The 19,590-nt window shown below is 46.5% G+C and overlaps 2 protein-coding genes across 2 annotated transcripts; both read left to right on the top strand.

Moving 5' to 3' along the window:
- The first annotated feature begins 453 nt into the window (after positions 1–453).
- Positions 454–2,877, top strand: LOC119112945 (cuticle protein 7-like). Its single transcript, XM_037237254.1, has 3 exons — positions 454–472; positions 1,892–1,986; positions 2,224–2,877. The coding sequence occupies exons 1-3, from the start codon at positions 467–469 to the stop codon at positions 2,588–2,590; spliced, it is 468 nt and encodes a 155-aa protein (XP_037093149.1). The 5' UTR covers positions 454–466; the 3' UTR covers positions 2,591–2,877.
- A 5,964-nt stretch (positions 2,878–8,841) lies between these two features.
- On the top strand, positions 8,842–19,030 carry LOC119100341 (cuticle protein 7-like). Its single transcript, XM_037223447.1, has 6 exons — positions 8,842–8,853; positions 9,879–9,973; positions 10,220–10,382; positions 14,618–14,664; positions 14,956–15,079; positions 18,932–19,030. Exons 1-6 carry the CDS (start codon positions 8,842–8,844, stop codon positions 19,028–19,030), a joined length of 540 nt encoding a protein of 179 aa, XP_037079342.1.
- Positions 19,031–19,590: the final 560 nt, after the last annotated feature.

Here is a 19,590-nt window from a genome sequence, read left to right as displayed (position 1 = left end):
GCACCTATCCGTTCCGTTGTCAATTCATTATTACGCCTCGTGTGCCATTGCGTTCCGTGCGCATGAACTAGTTCCCCGAGAGAACTGCAGATCTGCGGTCGTACTCGTGGCCTTTCACGCCGAAATCGTGCATAGGGCTATGCGACTACGCTCGTCACCACACAAACCACTTCATCGCACCGCTCAAATCCGCGTTTTTCCGGCACGGCCCCCACCTGGGCCACCTGCGCGCGAGTCGCGTGTTGCGTAAACTCGGCAGTCCCAAGACCCAAACCAATGCCACCTGCGGAACGGGGGCGAAGGAGCGCCGTGGGGGGTACCTTCCGGCCGCCGCCGCCCCCCCTCCCTGACCCGCGCAGCCCGTGGCCGCCGCCGACCGCGACTGACCCTGGCCACTCGTGGGAGGTATAAAGGGGCTCGGGTCGGAGCGAAGGTACCAGTTCACTGCCGAGCAGCCACCGCCGACATGAAGGTGAGTGCTGCCTCCGCTGAGATAAACTGCGGCTGGACCTGGGCGGCTGCCGGCGTTGGAGCCTGCGCCGCCACGGCCTAGTGCCCCAGTTGGTGCGTGGCTCAACAACATTCATTACACGGCATTTCGCACCGGCTTCGTCTGACACATTTTTCTAAGAGAGGTAAGCTATTAAATTAATGGTGAGACAATGAGGAAAAGATCGTGCCACATCCTTGATTAAGGCCGTTTTTTTATTTTCGCGAGGCGTTTGCTCTTTATGCTGTAATGATGGCGCCAAGCTTTGGCTTTGACTAACTTGTGAGAAGACAGGGGTGCTCTTTAAGTGTGGCAGGACTGAGGGTCTCACTAGAACAGAGCAGTTGAACTCATAGCGCTGCTGGGAGGCAGACTGAATGATGTTTTGTAAATGAAGCAACATTTTGTTTGTTCCCAATCATAGGCGGATCCTGGGGGGGGGAGGGGGCACGGGGCCATGCCTTCCCAAAAACATCTGAGAGTATGTTTTGGCCTCACTCAAAACATTCCCAGAACTTCACAAAAGTTTAGTCTACTTATCGTCTGTTTTATCTTTAACTGTTTTAACAGTTTTGTTTTAACTCCTGTTTAAGATTCAAAAGCATTTCGGTGCTTTTTCGGATTTGAATGGTGTCCCTACTAGGTACACGCGAGAGGTACCATGCACTGGACCTCGGATCCCACTCCAGTCAGCTGGCGATGAACGGTTGCCCCCCCCCCCCAAAAAAAAAACAACTTCAGGCTAGATCCGCCCCTGCTCCTAATCAGTTTTGACTATTGAAATAAGCTTTGGGCTATGAACTAGAACAGAACTAACTAATATGCGATTTAATTTTCGCCTTGATCTTTGGGGAAGCAGGAAATATTTAGTGCATTCAGTCTTCTTCTGTTTGCTTAAACGATGTTGAATGTTTACCTACCGCACATTGTTGGAAGAATCAATATCAAACACACCCGTTATCAATGAGGTCAGATTTGTTAACCACCTTACCATCGAAACCACGCAGAACATGATTAACTGCGTGGACAATGTCCACTGTACTACTGAATGACTTGTTGGCCACTGCCGGTAGTTCGCTAAACTCGTCAACTTTTAGAGACAGCCGTCTTCATCCTCCATGGCTTGTAGGCCAGCACATCACACGCAAATGTTGACTAGTTAGCCGCGTTTTAGTTGGTTTGACAGCCGTCTTTTTACAGCGCACCTTGGCCTGACGGTGATGCCAAGTAAAAGCCGGTGTGTGTGCGACTGCACAAGCAATGCAAATAAATACAAAAAGATCCATACCATCCCAGACGTGTTTTGCGACGTCCCGATGGCGTCTGAAATATCTCCTTCGAGAATCTTATCAGCTCATGCCATATAATACCGTCCATAACAGCGTTTACGTGTACCCACAGTTTCTGCTGATTGCCGCCATCGCCGTCGTGGCGGCGGCCGCGCCCCAGCACGGCAAGGGCTACGGTCATCAGGAGGACTACCACGAGAAGCGGCCGTAAGTGACCCTCCGCGCAGGGCTGGGTGTGGTAGCCCGTTGACGGAGGATGTCGTGTAAGCACACCATGAAAAGCATGACAAGGTATCTAGGACTCTGAAGTCCTGTTCAACGCCAAGCTGACTGTTACTTGGCGCTGACAAAAACGCGGATCTCTGCAACTGTTTAGGCATGGGGTAAGGGCCTAGGTGCCCTCTACTGATGACAAACGTGTGATTCCTAATCTGTATCCTCCAGGTACGCCTACGACTACGCCGTGCACGACCCGCACTACGGCGCCCAGTTCTCCAAGACGGAGCATAGCAACGGCGACAACGTGGAGGGCCAGTACAGCGTCGTGCTGCCCGACGGCCGCACCCAGCACGTCAAGTACTACGCCGACCACTACGGCGGTTACAACGCTGACGTCACGTACGAGGGCTACGCCCAGTACCCGCAGTACCACGCGCCGGCTTACCACGCCCAGCCCGCCCACAAGTCCGCCTATCGGCCCGTCCACAAGGCCACCTACGCTGCTGCGCCTGTGCATCACCGCTCCGCCTACAAGCCCGTCTACTCCCCTGCTCCGGCTTACCACAAGCCCGCCTACAGGCCCGTTTATTAAAGATGGTTCAGGAAACAACAGACATGAGTACAAATGATCAGCGAACAGCAACATTGCAGCGACGGAGGTGACACTGGACAACAAAGAGAACAAATTTGTGATTTGTTTTCTTATTTGTACCTCGATTATCATGTCTTTCATCATGTAGCAGCAGACAAACCAGTTGTGCAGACGTCCTTGTCCATGTTTTTTTCCAACGTCCTGTCAATTAAAATGTGTTGTCCCTCGTCTTGTCTGTTATGGGTATTCGAACAGATCTGTGGAATATTTATTTTTGAATACAAGCATTCAGGCTACACGCACCGCGTTTAGTTAAAAGTGTCATGCAATTCAAGCCACGCAAAGTGATGCACTGATGCCATGACCTATATGGACTCCAGCTCTATGGGCTTTTCGGATCAGCGGAGACTCTATGAGCTTTGTATGAATATGGTGTGTGAGAGGAGTGACACCGAAATATGCAGCCTAAAGATCAGCAGCGATGGCAGATGCTAAACTACTTCAGTTAGCCCGTCTGCGACAGTGGCGATGCTGACACGGTCAGTCTGGCAGCCAATCTCTCAAGCGTTAGAGTAGATGAAATAAGCTCACTTCTTAAGTTCACGACTGGTCTGCATTCAGATGTTAAAGGCTGTTCAAGACAACACAATTTCACCATTTAGTAACTATATTGTTCAATACGTCACTGTCTAATAGCGTCATGGTACGTCTTTATCATAGTGTCCTAGAATTGCCGACTTTGGGTGTAAAGCAACATCCTATGGGGAGGAATTTTCTCACTCCTTTTCCCCATATTTTGTGTGAATTTTTCATTCCTGCCTGATATGGTATAATCGTACATGCCAAACCCCTATTTCCTTTTCGAGGTTTTCAGATGTCATCCAAAACCGAGCTCACTTGAAACCACCAAGCATAAGCGAGGTTCCGCAGAATCTGGACACCTATGGCTATGTCCTGCCTCACCTACATCTGAATCATGTCTATGTATGCACAGAGCAAGGGACGCCAGTTACCTCCAAGCCCAAGAACCCCAGCGACCCCAGCCGCTTGCACGCATTAATTTTGGTTTGTTTACAAAATGCATCACAGTCTGCAGCTGTGCGCCAAATGCAAGGTTTTCACGCATCCCCTATTTTTTGGTCTCACCACCACGCCACGAAAGCAGAGCCTGGTGCAAACACCAGTAGGGCCTGGTAGAGAATTTTACTCTACGTATTTCTTTTTTCCCGAGGAAACTTGACCACTAAATTGCATCACTCCCGAAATGCATGAGTGAAAAGGTCGAGAAATGTCTTCTAATTTAAACTTACAAGGTTTATATCATCATTTGAGCACTTTCATGAACAGATTTTAAGTCAAATCAGCTGATAACAACATTTTGCGGGAAAAATGCCAGTCTTTATATTCATTTAGCTACTTTTGTTTTTCTTGGTATCATACCAGCGTGATTCCACTCCATTCTTCCTTCCTTTTCGATTGTCTTTAGAGGTACCACCTGCCGCTTAAAATTTTGACCAATTTCTCTGCAAAATGCTGCAACTGGAAACTTCTGCGTATTTCATACATCAATTGGATTAATTCGCCAGCCGCCCAAACACCTTTGCTATGCACCTAAGCGTGAACAATTCACAGGGAATGAAGGAGACAATCTGAAGCACGGAACTTATTTTACCGTCATTTGTTGCCCTATTAAACCTTCGGTTAACCGTTTTCTTGGTTCATGGCGGTGCTCAATAATGATAAATCCAAGCCTTTCGAGTGTCTGACTCACCAGGCTACCTGGCAAGGCTATTAAGGCAAGGCAGGGCTGCCAATAGAGCATTGGGACATACCTGACGCAGCTAATACAGAGGTGCTTGATGGCGAAATTCTGCCCTCTGGAGATGTTTATCGTGCGCACCTCTTACTCGTTTCGCATTTTAATCTCGAAGTTTGATGGGCATGATTGAAATTTGTATTTGGTGGTGTGAGTCGGATGACTCTGTCTGCCAGTAGACCATGCAAAAGGTGCGAAATTTTTGTTTTGGGGGAGCAGGAAGAAGCCAGTAAGTCTCCTGTGGACCAACTAATTGTTTACCTTACCTGCTTTCAACACATGATTGGTAACTAGAGTGAGCCATTTTCTGTTTTAATGCATGGAGCTTTGCCATAAGACAAATTACGATGCCACAAGCTTATTTTGTTCCATATTCTCGGTAATTTGCCCCAAATTTCTTAAAGTGATCCCTCATGGCTGCTTTAACTAGATGTTTTCTATAGTTGTCCATGGTTTGCTGACCGACAAATGACTGTATTGTAGACATGCGCTATATTTTAACACAGGGATACTCTAAGGCTGCATATCAGTTACAACATGAGTTAAATACTGATATGTAACAAATAGTCAGACCACCCCATTTAAAATGTGAAGCCAACATCTCAAACTGTGTAATTAAATATGAATAGACAAGCCCAAATGGATGCATTTGCTGCAGCTGAAAAGGTAAGCAGCAATCCTGGCATGGTCATCTAAAAGTTATGTTATTTTTGTAGTAGAGAGATTGTTTTGTGGAGCATGCCCATTATTGCCCTTGACGTAGGTTTACCGTGACAATCAAAATAAGTTGTTCAAAGTGATTATAAGTATTTTTATTTGTGTGTTGTCAACTTTGTCTGATGTCAACAAGCATACACAAATGAACTGAATAAAAATGCAAGTTGAAACCAGCCAAAAACTAGCTTTAAATACCATGTTTTTATCACGAGTGCTGCTGTCAACAGATAGGTGAGTTGAGATGATGTTGATCATATAGGCTGCTCTAAGTTAGGTTAAGTTGGCTAAGTGCCTGGCAAGTGGCAATAGGAATTGTGCAAGAATCAGTAACTCACAACTGCCGCTGTGATAGAAACAGGTTATACAGGACGAGATGATGTAAGGCCTCTTTAGGTTAGGCATAAGCTACTTTCATGGAAATAAGAATTGGTATTTTGTAAGAAACAGTGACAAAATGTTTGCACTCCCTGACCCCATCTTAACAAGTCTATTATGTCTATTACATGAAACACAATAGACATACGTCAAACACAATAGACATACTAAGTATGTCTATTGTGTTTGGCTTGGTGATGGTCTGTTGTGTAGGAGTCCAAGGTTTTTTGTTTGAGTGTTTTATGCTTGTTGCATTTTCTGTTGTTATTTTGTTATTGAATTCCTTTGCTTTGATTTGTGTTGAAAGTGCTGTGGAAAGGAATTGAAAAGTGCCGCATCAAAGTGCGGGTGTTAATAATTGTTGTGCTCATAATGCTGTCATGAAATTACTGTTTTAACACGCGACCGGTTGGCCGGCTAGATACCCTTCGCTCGGGGGTCAATATGACCCCCCCGCCCCTGAGATCTCGGGAACTAAGAAAGTTAGATACACCAAATTTACAGGGTGTCTTGACCTATACGTGAACTCACTTAGGTTAAGGGTTTCAGCTTCCTAGGTCATGATCTTGAGATTGAATAAGGTCAAACAAGGTCAAATTCCAGGTTGGTCTCCAAAGCGCCCCCAGCACCTAGGCAACAGTCTGTAAGCAAAAAGTCACAAGCCCATCCGAGGTCATTGACCTTATTTGACCCTTTGAAGGTCATGGTGACCAGAATGATACAAGACTGCTCTGCGTTTTGCATTTGAATAAGCGACAAAGATAGCGCTGGGCAGAATGTTCCTAAAACATAACGTTCGACCCGAGTCATCTTAGGTCAATGGCCTGTTCTGACCTCTAAAAAGTCAATTGAAGATGTAGAATGCGGTTCCTGCTGTCAATTAATTCGAAATGGGCACCAGAAACTATTCCATGCAGCAAGCCCTAGAGTAATAAATCAAGTTGGTTTTGACCTTGGTCTGACCATCATACCTGACCTTAGGTCAGCGTAATTTGCTCATTCAATATTTGTGGTGCCTAAGACAGCATCTCAGAGATGTCTGTCTTCGTCGAACACTCCGTTGTTGTAATCAGATTGAACGATTCCCTAGAAGTTGCCTTCGCTGAAACCATGGGGTGACTTTGATCTGTCATAGGTCAGCGACCTTACAAGGTATATCTAAAATGTGTACGTCAAACGATCCGCTATGCAATTTTATACAGCCATGCAAAATTTGGCGCAACTACTCCGCGCCGTTCAGAAACCATTCGGGAAAAGCCCTCAGGCGGGGGGGGGGGGCAATTTGCCCCCCCCCCCCACCCGAGCGCGTGTTAATGTATTCTGTTTCGCTTTAATGGCCTAAGATGTTAAAAAACGAAATAGTTTCGTCAGGTTCCTGATATTACGTCCATGCCAACTGGAAATAGATGTCTTTATTTGCTGAAGCATCAGTCACGAGCTCAAAAGCTCCATATTTTGTGACTTGATTTTTTCACTCCCGCACAGTCTTTTTGCGATGAATTTTTCACCCCCACCCTAGTTCAAAAGCGATTCTAGGTCCCTGGTTTATCACGTCAGAGTGGCTGCAAGAGTGGCCGTGTGAGAATTGAAACAGAAGAAGGCCGGCTGACTCACTTGAAAGACTTAAACTTACCGAGAGGTGGCGGGGTGTTACTGGAGTGTACAGTTAATCTCAGTTATGACGATGTTAAGTTAGAGGAAGTGTGTCACATTTCTATGGGTTCTTTTAGTAGAAATCCTCGTCTTGAAAACCATTCGGTGCAGTCCACAGTCCTGTCCTTCTTAAGACTCTAAACTGTTCTGATTTCTGAGCCACACTCCCGTAAAAATGTGCTGACTTTTTCACTGACGCGATTTCAATGCCACCCAGGCATCCAAAACGACATAAAAACGCCATCCAAATCCCACCACTCCACTGGCCATGCGACGTTCAGGGCCACACAATATTGAGTCGTTCATATCTGGTGTCCGTGAACACAATCACCAGATGAGTTAGCTTATCAATTGGCTATCAACCAATGTTGTGCAAACTTTCTCAGATTTTAACACGAATTCCGTTGTGTGCTGCATAACAGCAGGAAGTTAAACATGTCTCCTAGTTAAATGGAAAGAGTTTTAATCGGACATCTTTCTTAAGAACAACAATATGGCCGAGTGTGTGAACAAAGAACACATGTTAAGCTCCCTGATAAATATCCAAGAGCGATACAAGAAAGGGCCAAAACACGAGCACGTAACGATATGTTATCAGCGAACACTTTCAGCCCGTGCTGCCATCTCTCGGGCGATTGAAATGCTACGAGTAAATGCTGTCATGCAAACGTTTCGTGGTGCAATCAAACGATGCATGTTGAGGCACACATTTACTCATTTGATTTTTTCATGATATAAAGCAGTCTTTTTCCTTTAAAGGTGCACCGATAGTTATAAGCTAGCTTATTTCATCACATTTTTCGTGATTTATATCCTTTACTTGCAATCACACACTCGTTTATGACCATATTAGGTAAAAGAGAGTGATCTACATTTGCTTGCGGTTTTTGGCTGAACTTGCCATCTTGGAGATCCTTTCATGCGATTCACAGACCTGTTGTTCTACTTTGCTAGTTTCTGAGCTACATGCCTGCGAGAATGTGCGGAGTTTTTCGGGGAGACCACTTCAATGCAATCCGAGCTTCTAAGACGCCATAATAACTTTATTAAAACTCCGCTATTTCAGTGGTCATGCCGTGATCAAGGCCGATAATAATATAATGGTCGCTTAGATGTGACTTTCGTGCGCACGATTTCCAGATACAACGGCCGTCATTTGGCTATCAATTCATGTTGTGCACTGCATGAAGACGTAATCAAACAATTATGTATTGAGAAACATATTTACTTAACAGCGAAATTGTATTGTCTGGGGCAGCCTTTTTCTCTTGAAAGTATATTAACAGTGACAAGTGAGCTAGTTTCAATCAAAACTAATAATTGATAAACGCAGGTTATTCCATTCTCAGCCTGCTTTGGGTCATTACTCGTACCACTGCTCAATTCATGCATGGCATGGTGCAAAATGTTATTCGTGTCCGAAAGTTGAACATGCACGCAGTACATTTGTTCGGGGTCCACTGAGTTCCGTTGACGTCAGAAATTGTACTTTTACCCATTTTTACTCGTATTTTTACCTATCTTCCATCACCACCGGGTTTTTCTCCCTCGCGGACGTATACGCACGTCCGGGCATGTCGGGGGATTTCAGTCTGGATCGTGTAGGTAAGATCGATGTCTGGACCGATGAGCTCGAAGGTTCAGAGAAAGATTCTCAGCAAACTTCCGTGGCATATTGTTTATTCATAAAATGTCTGCCAAGGTGAGTGGTGATGTCATATGATAATGTATAAGACTGAATGTAGCAGTACATACTGACGTTGTACTAACCTGTCTTTGATGGTTCGCAATCCAACATTCGACAACAGAAGGAAAGTAGTTGGTACGAACCACGGAACGCACGAGTTTTTGTTTTGTTTGTAACGCTTATAGATATCGTAAGGACCGTACACCATGGGTTATAAGAATTGCATCGCATAGTTTTACCTCGTCGAGCTAAAACATCGGCAAGATCGAAACAGTGAGTTTTGTCACCTTGGGCAGCAAGTTTCAGCATATATTGTGTCAGAAATATCAGAACCTAGCTTTTCCAGGAAAACATGTAGAATTGTATTGTGTGCTACAGCCAGCAGTGGTCCCTACCAATGTAGGACGTGCCGCCACCCACGCAGGATCAATCCAGGGTCGTGATTGGACACGGTCAGGCCAGTGGCGGTGTTTCTGGTCCCACCCCACCCCGGCCCCACTCCGCGGTCTGACTGCTGACCACGAGCCGGCACAACCTTGAACGACCAGCTGGCCCGTATAAAACGGGGCACACCTGGGAGCTGAGATCAGTTCACTGCTGAACACGCAGCCAACATGAAAGTAAGTGGCTTATGTAGTGCGGTTTAGCGCATTTGCTGTTGGGAAAAGTCAGTTGTTAGGTCTTTAGGAGACTGAAGTAATATGAGCTGGTGCTCCACCCGAAGAGGCAAAACTTTGATCAACAATATTCTAGGTCAGGCATTTTTTGTTGAAGCTATCGCACTGCATACCCTGCCTATCACCATAGATCTGAAATGATCTTGAAATGCATGCTCAGCCAAAAAGGATGGGTGACTTAGCACGATACCGTTTCCACACTTCTCCCACCGTCAAGGCATGAAGGTTGTGCCTCGGTAGATATACTTCGTAGGAGAGCGTGGAGTCATTTGTTACTGACCCATCTTATCTCGACAACTGGTTGCAAGCGCCTTTAACAGCGTAAATAGCTCGTAACGCGTCTGGTCGTGCCGCTGCTTGCAGTTTCTGCTGATCCTCGCCATCGCCGCCACGGCCGCGGCCGCGCCCCAGCACGGCAATGGCTACGGCCATCAGCAGGACTACCACGAGAAGCGGCCGTAAGTGGTGCTCCCCTGATTTAGGTTTCGCACATGCACTGGCGATACCGCTTGTAATCATTCTCGTAAAAATTATCAGTGCAGCACATGAAGAGGTTGTTTGGTGGCGAATTTAATACCAGTCATATGGGGTTTATTATTAGTGCTGACCGGAAGGCCAGTGCCTTCAACCGAATACAAACGTCACAGCAATCCTAGCGCAATCAAATGATCACAAAGTTATCATCCCTGTGCTTTGTTCTCCAGGTACGCCTACGACTACGCCGTGCACGACCCGCACTACGGCGCCCAGTTCTCCAAGACGGAGCATAGCAACGGCGACAACGTGGAGGGCCAGTACAGCGTCGTGCTGCCCGACGGCCGCACTCAGCATGTCAAATACTACGCCGACCACTACGGCGGCTACAACGCTGACGTCACGTACGAGGGCTACGCCCAGCCCGCAGCTTACCACGCCCAGCCCGCCCACAAGCCCGCCTATCGGCCCGTCCACAAGGCCACCTACGCTGCTGCGCCTGTGCATCACCGCTCCGCCTACAAGCCCGCCTACTCCCCTGCTCCGGCTTACCACAAGCCCGCCTACAGGCCCGTTTATTAAAGATAGCACAGGAAACAATAGGTCTGTGTACAAATGATCATCGAACAGGAAAACTGCAGCGACGGAGGTTGCACTGGACAACGAAAACAAATTTGTGGTTTGTTTTCTTATTTGCACCTCGATTATCTTGTCTTTCATCATGTAGCAGCAGGCAAACTAGTTGTGCAGACGTGCATATCCATGTTTTTTCCAACGTCCCGTGAATTGAAATGTGTTGTCCCTCGTCTTGTCTGTTCTGGATATTCGAGCAGATTTGTGGAATATTTATTTTTGAATACAAGCTTACAGGCTACACGCACCGCGTTTAGCTAAAAAGTGTCATGCAATTCAAGCCATGCAGAGTGAAGCACTGATGGCCTGACCTATATGGGCGGCAGTTCTGTGGGCTTTCGGATCAGCGGGGACTTTATGAGCTTTGTACTGAATATGGTGTGTGAGAGGAGTGACACCAAAATATGCAGCCTGAAGATCAACAGCGATGGCAGATGCTAAACCACTTAGTTAGTCCGTCTGCTACAGTGGCAATACTGACACGATCAGTCTGGCAGTTAATCTCTCAAGCGTTAGGGATGATGAAATAAGCTCACTTATTAAGTTCACAATTGGTTTGCATGCAGGTGCTAAAGACTGCTCGAGACAACACAACTTCACCATTTAATAACTATATTGTTCAATACGTCTACGTCTCAACAGCGTCATGGTAAGTCCTTTATCACGTCAGAGATGGCTGCAAGAATGGCCGTGTGAGAACTGAAACAGTAAGAAGACCGGCAGACTCGCTTGGAAGACTTAAACTTACCGAGAGGTGGCGGTGTGTCACTAGAGTGTGTTTGTGGAGCTGAAGATCTTCACATGCTCTTGTTTTGCCCTTTCTGGTGGGAGTCTTGCATCTTGGTCCGTAATTTGGCATTCTTCACTTGCAATCACACACTCGGTTATGACGGCATTAAGTTACAGGAAGTGTTCCACATTTGTATGGGGTATTTGGCAGAAATTGGCGTCTTGAAGATCATTCGGTGCAGTCCATAGTCTTGTAATTCTTACGACCTAATCTGTTTTGGTTTCTGAGCTACACGCCCGTAAATGTGCTGACTATTTCAGAGAGGCTCTTTTGATGTCCCAGGCATCCAAAACGTCATAATAACGTCATTAAAATCCCACCATTCCACTGATCATGCGTCGTTCAAGGCCAAAAAATATCGAGCTGTTCATATCTGGCGTCCGTGAACACGATCTCCAGATGAGATAGCTTTCAATTGGCTGTCAACCAATGTTGTGCAAGCTATCTCAGATTTTAACACGAATTCCGTTGTGTGCTGCATCAAACAGGAAGTTAAACATGCTTCCTTGATAATACGATTTTTAACAAAACCGGATTCTTAAGAACAGTGCTATAACCGAGTATGTGAGTCCAAGAAAACATGTTAAGCTCTGATATGAATACTCCAGAACACTACGAAAAAAGTGCCAAAACACGAGCACGTCACGATATTTTCACAAGCGAACACTATCAGCCCGTGCTGCCATCTCTCGGAAGATTGAAAACCTGCAGGTGGATGCCGTCATACAGACCTTTCGCGGTGCAATCAAGCAGTGACGTGTTGAGGTGCACATTTAAAAATCGAGAAATTGCATGATCTGGAACTGCCTTTTCCTATTTAAACTACACCAATGGTTATATGTGAGCTTATCTCATTACATTTGCTGTGATTTTATATTCTTCACTTGCAATCGCACACTCGGTTATGACAATATTAAGTGAAAGGGAGTGTTCCACATTTGCTTGCGGTTTTCACCTGAACGTGCCACCTTCTATATCATTTGATGCAGTTCACAGCTCTGCTCTTCTTTTCTGCTGGGTTCTAAGCCACATGCCCGCGAAAATGTGCAGATTTTTTGAGAAGACTATTCCAATGTCACCCGGGCATCTAACACACCATAATAATGCCACTGAAAAACCTTCCAATTCAGTGCTCATGCAGTGATCAATGCTGAGAAAGACAATAACTGTCGAGCCGTTAAGGCGTTGCGCTCGTGAGCACTGATTTCAAGACGTAACGGGCATTAATTGGCCTATCAATGCATGTTGTGCAATGTACGATGACGCAATCTAACAATGCACAAATGAGGAGCATCTTTACTAAGCAGCATATCTCCTTATTCAATAAAAAGTAAATATGTCATTCCAGTGGATCGTGCAATGATCGAGGACAAGAAGAATGTAAGCTGTCGAGTCGTTAAGACGCAGGGTTCTTGAGCACCATTTCCCGATATTTGCAGCCATCTGTTGGCTATCAACCCATGTTGTGCAAGATACGATGTTGTAATCGAGCAATGACGCAGTGAGGAGCATATTTAGTAAACAGAGAAATTGAGTTGTTTATAACTGTCTCTTCCGCCTAAAAGTATACCAACAGTCATAAGTAAGCTTAGTTCATCATACATCCATGCTTTGCTTCAATTTTTTCAGGTATAAAACGTTCTCTTTGAGTTTGACCCCTTTTCTTGGTGTTCTTCCATATTTGTCCCTTATTTTATATTGCTTACTCGGATTCATATATTCGATAAGGGCACTACTGCGTTAAAGTAAAAATTCATCAACGTAAGTTCTTCCAATCTCAGCCTTCTTTCCGTCATTACTCGTACCACTGTTAAATTCATGTATGCTACGGCACAAAACGTGACTCGTGTCCGAAAGTTCCACTGCACGCATTACATTGGTTGAAGGCTCACCGAATTAAAATGGCGTCAGAAATCGTACTTTTACCTATTTTTACTCGTATTCTTACCTTTACTATCAGCACCAGGGTTTTCTCCTTCACGGTAGATATATGCACCTACGCTTTACTTTTGACGCCATGTCGGAGGCTTTCAGTCTGGATCATATAGGTAGTTTTCCATGAGCCCGGAGGTTCAGAGAAAGTCTTTAGCCAACTTCCGTCGCACCTTCTTCATTAATGAAATGTCTGCCAATGTGATGTGAGATGCCACAAGATGGTGTATAAGAAGGAATGCAGCGGTTTATACTAATGTCGCACCAACCTGTGTTTGGCGGGTCGCAATTCAACGCTTGACAGCAGAAGGCAACAGGTTGGTACGAACCTCGGCACACGCGAAATAATTATTACGTTCTAAATGCTTTTAAATATCGTAACACCATACACCATCAAATATATGAATTGTATTGCACAGACTTACCTTGTCAAGCCTAAAAATAGAGGCATGATGGAAACAATTAGTTTTGTCACTTCAACCAGCAAGTCTCAACGTCATATTGCCCAGAAATGTTAGAACTCAACTTCCCCAGGAAAAAAAACGAGTAGAAATTGATGGTGTGCAACAGCCAGCAGCGGTGTCTACCAATGCAGTACGTACTGCCACCTAGCCAGGATCAGTCGAGGGTCGGGACCGGACAAGATCGGGCCAGGGGCGGTGTTTCTGGTCCCACCCCACCCCGGCCCCACTTCGCGGTCTGACTGCTGACCATGGGCTGACACAACCTTGAACGACCAGCTGGCCGTATAAAACGGGGTGCACCTGGGACCTGGGATCAGTTCACTGCAGAACACACAGCCAACATGAAAGTACGTGGCTTCTGTGTGCGGTTTACCGCACTGGCTGTTGGTGATAAATCAGTTGTTAGGTCTTTAGAGACTGAAGCATTATGAGCTGGTGCTCCACCCGAAGAGGCAAAACTTTGATAAACAATATTCTGGTCAGGCTTTTTTGTTGAACTATCGCACGTATACCTTGCCTATCACCATAGATTAAAATGATATTGAAACGCATGCTCAGCCAAAAAGGATGGGTGACTTAGCACGAGACCGTTTCCACACCTCTCCACCGTCAAGCGTAAAGGTTGTGCCTCGGTAGATATATTCGTAGGAGAGCGTGGAGTCATTTGTTACTGACCCATCTTATTCTGACAACTGGTTGCAAGCGCCTTTAACAGCGTAAATAGCTTGTAACGCTGTCTGGTCGTGCCGCTGCTTTGCAGTTTCTGCTGATCCTCGCCATCGCCTGCCACGGCCGCGGCCGCGCCCCAGCACGGCAATGGCTACGGCCATCAGCAGGACTACCACGAGAAGCGGCCGTAAGTGGTGCTCCCCTGATTTAGGTTTCGCACATACACTGGCGATACCGCTTGTATCATTCTCGTAAAAATTATCAGTGCAGCACATGAAGAGGCTCGTTTGGTGGCAAATTTATTATCAGTCATATGGGGTTTATTATTAGTGCTGACCGAAGGGCAGTGCCTTCAACCGAATACAAACGTCACAGCAATCCTAGCGCAAGCAAATGATCACAAAGTTATCATCCCTGTGCTTTGTTCTCCAGGTACGCCTACGACTACGCCGTGCACGACCCGCACTACGGCGCCCAGTTCTCCAAGACGGAGCATAGGCAACGGCGACAACGTGGAGGGCCAGTACAGCGTCGTGCTGCCCGACGGCCGCACCCAGCATGTCAAGTACTACGCCGACCGCTACGGCGGCTACAACGCTGACGTCACGTACGAGGGCTACGCCCAGCCCGCAGCTTACCACGCCCAGCCCGCCCACAAGCCCGCCTATCGGCCCGTCCACAAGGCCACCTACGCTGCTGCGCCTGTGCATCACCGCTCCGCCTACAAGCCCACCTACTCCCCTGCTCCGGCTTACCACAAGCCCGCCTACAGGCCCGTTTATTGAAGATAGCACAGGAAACAATAGGTCTGTGTACAAATGATCATCGAACAGGAAAACTGCAGCGACGGAGGATGCACTGGACAACGAAAACAAATTTGTGATTTGTTTTCTTATTTGCACCTCGATTATCATGTCCTTTCATCATGTAGCAGCAGGCAAACTAGTTGTACAGACGTGCATATCCATGTTTTTTCCAACGTCCCGTGGATTGAAATGTGTTGTCCCTCGTCTTGTCTGCTCTGGATATTCGAACAGATTTGTGAAATATTTATTTTTGAATACATGCTCAGAGGCTACATGCACCGCGTTTAGTTAAAAAGTGTCATGCCATTCAAGCCACGCAGAGTGAATCACTGATGTCCTGACCTATATGGACTGCAGCTCTATGGGCCTTCGGATCAGCGTGAACTCTATGAGCTTTGTATGAATATGGTGTGTGAGAGGAGTGACACCAAAATATGCAGCCTGAAGATCAAGAGCGATGGCAGACGCTAAACCACTTCAGTTAGCCCGTCTGCTACAGTGGCAATGGTGTCACGGTCAGTCTGGCATTTAATCTGTCAAGCGTTAGAGATGATGAAATACGCTCACTTATTATGTTCACGACTGGTTTGCTTTCAGATGTTAAGGACTGCTCAAGACAACACAATTTCACCATTTACTAACTATATTGCTCAATGCGTCACCGTCTAATTGCGCCATGGTACGTCTTTATCACGTCAGAGTGGCTGCAAGAATGGCCGTGTCAGAATTGAAACAGAAGAAGGCCGGTGACTAACTTGAGAGACTTAAACTTACCGAGAGGTGGCGGTGTGTTACTGGAGTGTTGCAGTTGATCTCAGTTATGACGTTTTTTTTTTTTTTTTTTTCTTTCACATTTCTTTTTTTTAGCAGAAATTGCCGTCCTGAAAACCATTCGGTGGAGTCCACTGTCCTGTCCTTCTTAAGGCCTTAACTGTTCTGGTTTCTTAGCTACACTCCCGTAAAATGTGCTGACTATTTCACGGACGCGATTTCAATGCCACCCAGGCGTCCAACGCCATAAAACGCCATTCAAATCCCGCCATTCCACTGGCTATGCGGCGTTCAAGGTAAAACATATCGATGCGTTCATATCTGGTGTCATTGAACACAATCACCAGATGAGGTAGCTTTCAATTGGCTATCAACCAATGTTGTGGAAGCCCTCTCAGATCTTACCACGAATTCTTTGTGTGCTGCATAATACAGGAAGTTAAACATGCCTCCTAGATATGGAAAGAGTTTTAATCGACTTCCTTCTTAAGAACAACAATATGACCGAGTGTGTGAGGACAAGAACGCATGTTAAGCTCTCAGATGAATATCCAAGAGCGGTACAAGAAAGGGCCGAAACAAGAGCACGTCACGATACTTTCTCAGCGAACACTTCAGCCCGTGCTGCCATCTCTCGGGCGATTGAAATGCTGCAAGTAAATGCTGTCATACAAACGTTTCGTGGTGCAATCAAACAATGCTTGATGAGGAGCACATTTATTAACTGGATTTTTTCATGATCTAGGGCAGTCTTTTCCCCTTTAAGGTACACGATAGTTATAAGTTAGCTATTTCATCACATTTTCGTGATTTTACATTCTTCACTTGCAACTACACACTCGGTTATGACCATGTTAAGCAAAAGAGAGTGATCTACAGTTGCTTGCGGTTTTAGCTGAACTCGCGATCTTGGATATCCTTTCATGTAATTCACAGCCCTGCTCTTCTACTCTGCTTGTTTCTTAGCTACATGCCTGCGAGAATGTGCGGAGGTTTTTCGGGGGGACCATTTCAATGCAGCCCGAGCTTCTAAGAAGCCCTAAAAATAGGTCATTAAAGCTCCGCTATTTTCAGTGGTCATGCCGTGATAAAGGCTGATAATAATGTAATTGTCGTTTAGATGTGACTTTCGTGAGCACGATTTCCAGACACACCGGCGGTCATTTGGCTATCAATTCATGTTGTGCACTGCACGATGACGTAACCTGAACAATGATGCATTGAGAAGCATATTTACTTAAAAGAGAAATTGCATTGTCTGGGGCAGCCTTTTCCTCTTGAAAGTATACTAACATATGATAAGGTGAGCTAGTTTCATCATATCTGGTTTTTTGCTTCAAAACCTTCAAATGCCATGCATTCCAACTGAGTTGGCACCTTTTCTCGGTGTTCTTCCGTATTTGTCCCTGATTTGGTATCGCTTCGTTACATTCATATACTCGGTTAGGGCACTATTACGTTAATTAAGTGATTGATTAACGACAAGTTGATCCATTCTCAGCCTTATTTGGGCCACTACTCGTGCCACTGCTAAATTCATGCATGCATGGTGCAAAACGTGATTCGTGTCCGAAAGTGAACATGCACGCATTACATTTGTTCGGGGTCCACGTAATTCCGTTGATGTCAGAAATCGCACCTTTACCCCATTTTACTCGTATTTTTACCTATCTTACATCACCACCGGGCTCTCTCCTTCGCGGAACGTATACGCACGTCCGGGCATGTCGGGAGCTTTCAGTTTGGATCGTATAGGTAAGATCCATGTACCTGCAACCGATGAGCTCGAAGGTTCAGAGAAAGATCTCAGCAAACGTCCGTGGCATACTGTTTATTCATAAAATGTCTGCCAAAGGTGAGTGGTGATGTCATATGAAAATGTATAAGACTGAATGTAGCAGTACATACTGACGTTTGTACTAGCCTGTCCTTTGGTCTGCTCGCAATCCAACATTCGACGACAACAGAAGGAAAGTAGCTGATACAAACCACGAGACGCACGATTTGGGTTTTGTTTCTGAACGCTTATAGATATCGTATGTACCGTACATGATGGGCGATAAGAACTGCGTCGCGCGGTTTTACCTAGTCGAGCTAAAATACCGGCAAGATCGCAACAATGAGTTTTGTCTCCACGGGCAGCAAGTTTCAGCATATATTGTGTCAGAAATATCAGAACCTAGCTTTTCCAGGAAAAACGTAGAATTGTATTGTGTGCAACAGCCAGCAGTGGTCCCTACCAATGTAGGACGTGCCGCCACCCAGCCAGGATCAATCCAGGGTCGTGATTGGACACGGTCAGGCCAGTGGCGGTGTTTCTGGTCCCACCCCACCCCGGCCCCACTCCGCGGTTTGACTGCTGACCACTGAGCCGGCACAACCTTGAACGACCAGCTGGCCCGTATAAAACGGGGCACACCTGGGAGCTGAGATCAGTTCACTGCTGAACACACAGCCAACATGAAAGTAAGTGGCTTCTGTGTGCGGTTTAGCCGCATCTGCTGCTGGGAAAAGTCAGTTGTTAGGTCTTTAGGGACTGAAGCAATCTGAGTTGGTGCTCCACCCGAAGAGGCAAAACTTTGATCAACAATATTCTGGTCCGGCATTTTTGTTGAACTATCTCACGCATACCTTGCCTATCACCATAGATTGAAATGCTATTGAAACGCATGCTCGCCAAAAAGGATGGGTGACTTAGGCACGAGACCGTTTCTACATTTATCGAACGTCAAGCATAAAGGTTGTGTCTCGGCAGACATATTCGTAGGAGAGCGTGGAGTCACTTGTTACTGACCCATGCTATCTTGACAACTGGTTGCAAGCGCCTATAACAGCGTAAATAGCTTGTAACGCGTCTGGTCGTGCCGCTGCTTGCAGTTTCTGCTGATCCTCGCCATCGCCGCCACGGCCGCGGCCGCGCCCCAGCACGGCAATGGCTACGGCCATCAGCAGGACTACCACGAGAAGCGGCCGTAAGTGGTGCTCCCCTGATTTAGGTTTCGCACATACACTGGCGATACCGCTTGTAATCATTCTCGCAAAAATTATTCAGTGCAGCACCTGAAGAGACGCGTTTGGTGGCAAATTTGTTATCAGTCATATGGCGTTTATTATTAGTGCGGACCGAAAGGCAGTGCCTCAACCAAATACAAACGTCACAGCAATCCTAGCGCAATCAAATGATCACAAAGTTATCATCCCTGTGCTTTGTTCTCCAGGTACGCCTACGACTACGCCGTGCACGACCCGCCACTACGGCGCCCAGTTCTCCAAACGGAGCATAGCAACGGCGACAACGTGGAGGGCCAGTACAGCGTTCGTGCTGCCCGACGGCCGCACCAGCACGTCAAGTACTACGGCCGACCACTACGGGCGGCTACAATGCTGACGTCACGTACGAGGGCTACGCCCAGCCCGCAGCTTACCACGCCCAGCCCGCCCACAAGCCCGCCTATCGGTCCCGTCCACAAGGCCACCTACGCTGCTGCGCCTGTGCATCACCGCTCCGCCTACAAGCCCGCCTACTCCCCTGCTCC

The sequence above is a fragment of the Pollicipes pollicipes genome, unplaced genomic scaffold (genome assembly GCF_011947565.3).
Source record: "Pollicipes pollicipes isolate AB1234 unplaced genomic scaffold, Ppol_2.1 Scaffold_2555;HRSCAF=2994_pilon_pilon_pilon, whole genome shotgun sequence".
In the NCBI taxonomy this organism is placed as follows: Eukaryota; Metazoa; Arthropoda; class Thecostraca; order Pollicipedomorpha; family Pollicipedidae; genus Pollicipes; species Pollicipes pollicipes.
The sequence above is the reverse complement of the archived record's forward strand: the minus strand, read 5'-3'. Positions and strand labels throughout refer to the sequence as shown.